This window comes from Vigna angularis, chromosome 2 (assembly GCF_016808095.1).
Source record: "Vigna angularis cultivar LongXiaoDou No.4 chromosome 2, ASM1680809v1, whole genome shotgun sequence".
NCBI classification, from domain to species: domain Eukaryota; kingdom Viridiplantae; phylum Streptophyta; class Magnoliopsida; order Fabales; family Fabaceae; genus Vigna; species Vigna angularis.
In genome coordinates, this window is record NC_068971.1 from 5,851,062 (window position 1) to 5,857,081 (window position 6,020).

The following is a 6,020-nucleotide window of genomic DNA, read 5'->3' on the forward strand; positions in this document are numbered from 1 at the left end:
GTTTTAAAATGGTTATTATAATGGTAATGCAGGGATTATATTAAGAAAGAGAAATGAAATGTGTGAAATTGTAATTTGATTTGACATGGTTGGTTGGTCATATCTCGAAAAACTTGGACTTTCGGTGTTTCTCTGACGCGGCGCATGAATTAAATAAATCTACGCTCCTTAAAAAGAATAGATGGAACAGTTTCTGGTTTGACAAAAAGACAAGGAAAAGAGCCAAAAATATACAAACTTCCCTAAAGTCCGGGGAAACATGTTTCATTAACCATGATAAGGATAGTGCGGTGAAAACTTATGATTTTAAAATAACCATTTTTTTCACTATTTTTCATTACTGGTCTAAGGAAGTAAAGTTTTGAGGCAGTGTGGAGCTAACCAAATGATTAATATTATAAAGTGGCAATTAAAAGTTGGAGTATTTTAATAGGAAGTTTGAAAGAAGGTCATAAAAAGGTAATATTAACATCTTTTAAGAAAGCTTTGGTCCCTTTATTTTTCCTTTAAACAATGAAAATCTAATCAAACAAAATGCGTGTGGATTATAGTGTTTTCTTTTTACATGTGGGGTAGCAGTAATCGTACCTCGTTCTTGTGTGAAGACCAATAACCTTGTGCTATGTTCACCCTTTTGCTTCAAGCTTTAAACACAAGGTGGAAAAAAGATTACCTACTGTTGAAAGTTGCCTCGTCCTATGAAGATAACGACATAGAGGAATGAATGTTGTAAAGCACAGAATATACAGAGTAAAACGTCTTTTCTCTTACTGGTAAAATCCATTTCTGTTTAATTATAATTAAGGATATCTTTCACAAATTTTTAAATCAGTCCTTTTAAGGGGAAAAATGTGAAGAAAAATATATAAGCATCTTCATATATTAAAATTAAGTTGCACACAAGTTAGAAATGAAAGTTGAAAAACTACATAAAAAACTTATACGTTAGTTATTTTAACTCAAAAATTTAATTTTTTTCACTTATAGAATAAAATTATGGAAAAAATTCATTCAAACAATTACATGTAATCATTATAGCCAATATAAGTAATATATTAACCAACCTCTATATCAAAACGTTTAAAACGGAATAGCAATTGATTAAAATAGAGAGGAGAATTCATATAATTAAATACATCGCATTAGTCCCATAAACCGTTTTCTATATATTAGTATTTCTGCCATACAGATGTCAGTGCAACAAAACTATTGTGGCTTTGATGGAGTTGGAGATGATGGTGGCTTCAAATCCGGGTACTGCAAAAGAGAAAGAAAAAAATGATGAGAATTTTTATTTATAAGACATAAAATGTAAAAGAATAGTAGTACACACACTTCACAAGTATTGACGTTTACAGTGGCTCTGTTTCATGTTTTCAAATAATGCAAGCAAATATGTTAATAACAAATGTACTGACAAAGTTGGAATCACTATAGTCTATTCTCCAATGGACCTTTCCATCAGAAGTCACCACCAACTGAGGTACAAAAAGTTCTGTGCATGTGATTATTTGAGATACAATTTCTATAAATATTCAACACTTGAATGTAACGTACGATTTCTCATTATTTAAAAATATTGCATAACTGTTAACTAGATAGTCATAACTTCCGCAGCTTGAAAGTGGTTGTTAACTTGAATCAGAATAGAAAGAAAATTGAAGAACGGATCAAAAGCACGCAAATGATTCCTCTTTTATTTTTATAGCCAGTAAGATTGCTATAATTGATATGATATCAAACCATCAGATTTACAGTGTTCTTTCCAACTATCATATGCACCCATATGCTCAGAACTGGCTTGGAACTTTTGTATTCCCTTTGTAAATATCTAACACAATTTTTAGACGGTTGGGTAGGGTACTCTGAAATTTGAATTATGACCTTAAATGATAAATAAAGTTGCTGCCACTGCCATAATACCAGTGAGTTGTAGCATAACCGGGTGCAGCTTAAAGGTAAAAAGAACAGGTCAATAAGTTACTCCATCATTACTACCAAAATCAGGGTGGTAAAAGCATGGTTGGAATCCTAGAGGAGTACGAAAAGGCCCATCAAGAGAATCACTTCCTAGGATTCTTTTAAATTCCTGGAAGGAGGGTATTCACTAGTCGATTAGCCTCAAGACACCAGGAGCAACTTCATCAATTCTGTGTCTTTTAAGTTATTCATATCTGTTTTGTTTTGATTTTTTTTTACATTCCTCAATAGCCCACGTGGTTTTGTTTAATGTAAATAGAGGATATGCTATTATTTGACAGAATGCGTAGGAGAAAAATTCACATTATCATTGAAGAGATTAGAATGATACAAAGCGGAAGCAATACAGGGTTTATATACAGATCAAAGAATGGTAAAGCTAACTCTAACAGTGACAACTGAAAAACAAAACAAGATATCTGTAATATCTCTATCAGGATAAGACTCCCAAAGTTGGAAAAAAAGTAAAATAGGTTTCTCAGACATCATACTCATTAGCCATAAGAAAACTTGAGTACTCGAAAGTTAAAATTTTGGGATTGCGTCACTTCTCCACTCGATTGATAGTGAAACTACTTCTTGACAGTATTTCAACACTATATCAACATACCTCAACTATGTTTTCCTACGATCAGTTGTCATGTTAATCAGTATAACAAAACAATGGACATAAAACACCAGTTGCACCATGCAGTGAGAATAAGCACAGAAGCTTAAACGATTGTTTGGGAAGAGAAATAGAGAGAGAAGCATTGAAGTGAAACAATAACAGAGGTATTCTAAGGTTTACAAACCTCTAAGATCTAAACTTTTTATAATACAACTAAAAGATGCTGAATACAGATCCTTAATACTATTTATACCTGGGCTACTTGCACACTACTAAACCTAGTCTAATCTTTCAAAGCCTAAATAACCTTAAGGTCAACACCTCATTAAAATATTTCATTCTTGTCATACTGCAACTAATTATTCAGATATCACGATAAATTCAAAACAAAATAAACTGCAACAAATATGTATAACTAGATTAGTGAAGGAGTTGCTCCTGCACCCACCAACGGTGCATTTAAGCCAACCTGATCGATATGGAGACAAACACATCAAACCAAAGTGTGAAATTTGTGAATAAATTTCTGAATAGAATGAAAACTATTGGCATAATTAATATGGCCTGAACATTTATCAGTGTGAACCCAAATACAATACACTTTTGCTACAGTAATAATTTCATAAAACACATGAGCTAAATAACAGTGATGTGGAACAAATTTCAGAAGCATAACCCATCGATCAAGATTAACTAATAGACAATTCCTACTTTAACTATTAAACATACCCTTTTAGAACATGAAGACACATGATATGAGAGAGTTGAGGATAACATACATTGGGATAAGGAGAGGAGGACACTACAGCACCAGTTTTCACTTCTGGAGTAGACTCTACAGAGCTTTTCACATTACCATTGTCCATCTTTTGGTTTCCAACAGAGGAGATCTCTTGGGATAAGGAACTCTTATTGTTACTATCTTTTTGCTGGATGGCACCATTTCCATTTTTATTGAGTTCCTTTGAAGATTTTACCCTTTTCCTTATATGCACAGAAGGGGGCAAAAAGGAATCCTGTATAGCCTGCAACCATGAACACTCTTTTTCATTTACTTTGAACAAATTTTCTGCAACCAGATTTGTAAACTCCTTTTTGGGCGTCAAGTTTAACTGACAAACTGAATTACCGAAAAATTGATTTCTGAATCCACTACTTAGATCTTTCTAATACTCTATCTTTTATAGCTTTTTAGGTTTTTTGATAGAGAGAATGAAGAAACCAACTTAAATACAATTTAAAAGGTTTCCCTAATGTGAAGAAAAAATTTATAGAAGGTAGGCAGATGTTTGTTCTGCACTTTCTGCTCAACAAACGCAAGTGAAAGAGAAGATAATGGGCATACCATCCAACCTTGCTCGCCTCTAACCCCACCTTTGATTGCATAGGCCTCTTTGAAACCATTCTTAAAGAGTAATTCGGCAACTTTCATGGAATTATCATCAAAACTACCTTACACTCAAAAGAGAATCAGGTGAGGAATTTTGCAGACATGTATGGTATGGCAGTTAAAGAAATTATATTATTCTCATTAACAATAAGATTCCTTTGTTCTTAGTCAGAGCCATATTGTCAGCAGATTTTTTTCCCCAATCTTTAGTAAAATGTAAAATGTAAAATATGAAGAAAAAGACAACATAAGTGAAATGTACAGACAAAAGCTTTAATTAAAAGAAATCAGCCAATTGAAGGAAAATGAAAAATGAAAAGTTGCAGATGGGCTAAAGATCTCCAGGCACTTTCCCAGCCAGATAACCATGGTTTGAATCGGTCCTCTATTCATTCCACAACAGTATGAGGTAGATAGTAGCTATCAATCAAGTGCAAAGTGAACAGAAATTTTTCTCATTAAAATGAAACCAAGACAAGAGAATAATGGTAAGGAAACTGGATTGCTACCACTCCAAATTGTATGCCCACAACATTACATGGCACTATAATGTATCTTATTCAAATGGAAAAATTAAATATTGTTTAGACATTTATTATATCCCGATTTGGGGAAAGCAAAACACAATGTTGTTAATTCATTCACAACCTTAATTGCCCTTTTCAGTTAAATTCAGTACATACTCACTTAAATCATATTCAATTACTTTCACTTAGCATATCTTAAGCTGAATGGACATTTACAGGAAAACACCAGAGCTATTCCAGTATATGCCAAATTAAACAATCCAGAATATACACTTTTGCTCTACACTTCAAAACGCACACATCGATTTCTTTCCCCTTTACTGTGAAACAGAACTATTAACTAGTTTCCTTTTTCCACTTCAATTATGGTTCAGAATTCAACTTCGCAGAGAAAACAATGTTTTAAACCGCGTGTTCGAGATTTCAAATACCAAATTCTAAGATAATTGCAACATGCAATACTATTCTCTCTCTCTCTCTCTCTCATTCTCTATTTTTATTTACCTGTCCAAAACACAGAGAACAGTGTTCGACGCGTCCTTGAACCTCCCCAATACCTTCTTCAAAAACTCATCTTCATTCCCACCATCAGTGAACTCAACCTGCACCACTTCCTTCTCAATAAATTTCAAATTCGGCGACCTCAGAAACCTCAAGCTCTTCTCATCCCTTATGTCCAACAGCTGCGAGTTCGGATCATCGCGGAGCCTCCTGAAGGCGTCAATCGCCGACACGAACTTGCACTTCTTGAAATACTCCTCCGCCAGCGGAATCGCCACCAGCCAAATGAAGGCGCACCCGCCCACGAAAAACGGGTACCGGTTGAAGAAGCCGTCGATGGAAACCAGAACTGACTCAACGTTGATTTTTCCGGCGTCTTCGGCGGCGACGTCAGCTATGCAGGGAAACTGAGTGAAAATGTTGAAGAGGGTGAATGAGAAGAAGGGTTTTGCTAATGCTTTGGGAGAAGGTCTTTGGGGTGAAGAGAGTGAGATTGAAGAATATGATTGAAAAGGTTGAATTGTGGAGTGTTGAGGATTCTGGCTTGAGAAATGAGAGAAGGTTTTGAAGGTTTTGGGTTTGTGGGGTTTTGGGGATAATGGATAAGGAGAGAGAAGTAGAGAGAGGGAATCCATGAGAGGGTGCTTTTGCAGAGAGACCAACACACACAGATAGTGTGCTCTTTTAGAAGGTTTTCACTATATTCGCATATCATGTTTATAATTTGTATTCAATTTTTACTTATAATGATGTACCGCAAAATGTTAAAAACCCTTTCTTAACAACATTTTCCGAAATATTCTAATATGAGATGTGCTGGAAAAGGAGATTTTCATAAAGTTTTATATAACTAAAAACTTTAATTATAAATTTTAATCATATATATATATATATATATATATATATATATATATATATATATATATAATTATTATTATTTTGTTATTATTACTATTTATATTACTATTATTATTATTATTAAGATAATCCATTACTACTATTAATATTATAT

General features: G+C 33.8%; 1 protein-coding gene across 1 annotated transcript; it reads right to left on the bottom strand.

The window, feature by feature from the left end:
* Window positions 1-1,074: 1,074 nt before the first annotated feature.
* LOC108326938 (rhodanese-like domain-containing protein 4A, chloroplastic) lies at window positions 1,075-5,718 on the bottom strand. The gene is made up of 4 exons (XM_017560566.2): window positions 5,012-5,718; window positions 3,936-4,038; window positions 3,370-3,615; window positions 1,075-1,257 (listed from the first exon to the last, which is right to left on the bottom strand). The coding sequence occupies exons 1-4, from the start codon at window positions 5,641-5,643 to the stop codon at window positions 1,207-1,209; spliced, it is 1,032 nt and encodes a 343-aa protein (XP_017416055.1). The 5' UTR covers window positions 5,644-5,718; the 3' UTR covers window positions 1,075-1,206.
* Window positions 5,719-6,020: the final 302 nt, after the last annotated feature.

Excerpts from the sequence above, each read along its gene's own strand:
- LOC108326938 (XM_017560566.2), bottom strand. The coding sequence starts at position 5,643 with ATGGATTCCCTCTCTCTACTTCTCTCTCCTTATCCATTATCCCCAAAA. Across the intron at positions 3,616-3,935 it reads GAGGCGAGCAAGGTTGGATG|GCTATACAGGATTCCTTTTT; the intron begins GTATGCCCATTA and ends TCATGGTTGCAG. Across the intron at positions 1,258-3,369 it reads CCTCCTCTCCTTATCCCAAT|TACCCGGATTTGAAGCCACC; the intron begins GTATGTTATCCT and ends TCTCTTTTGCAG.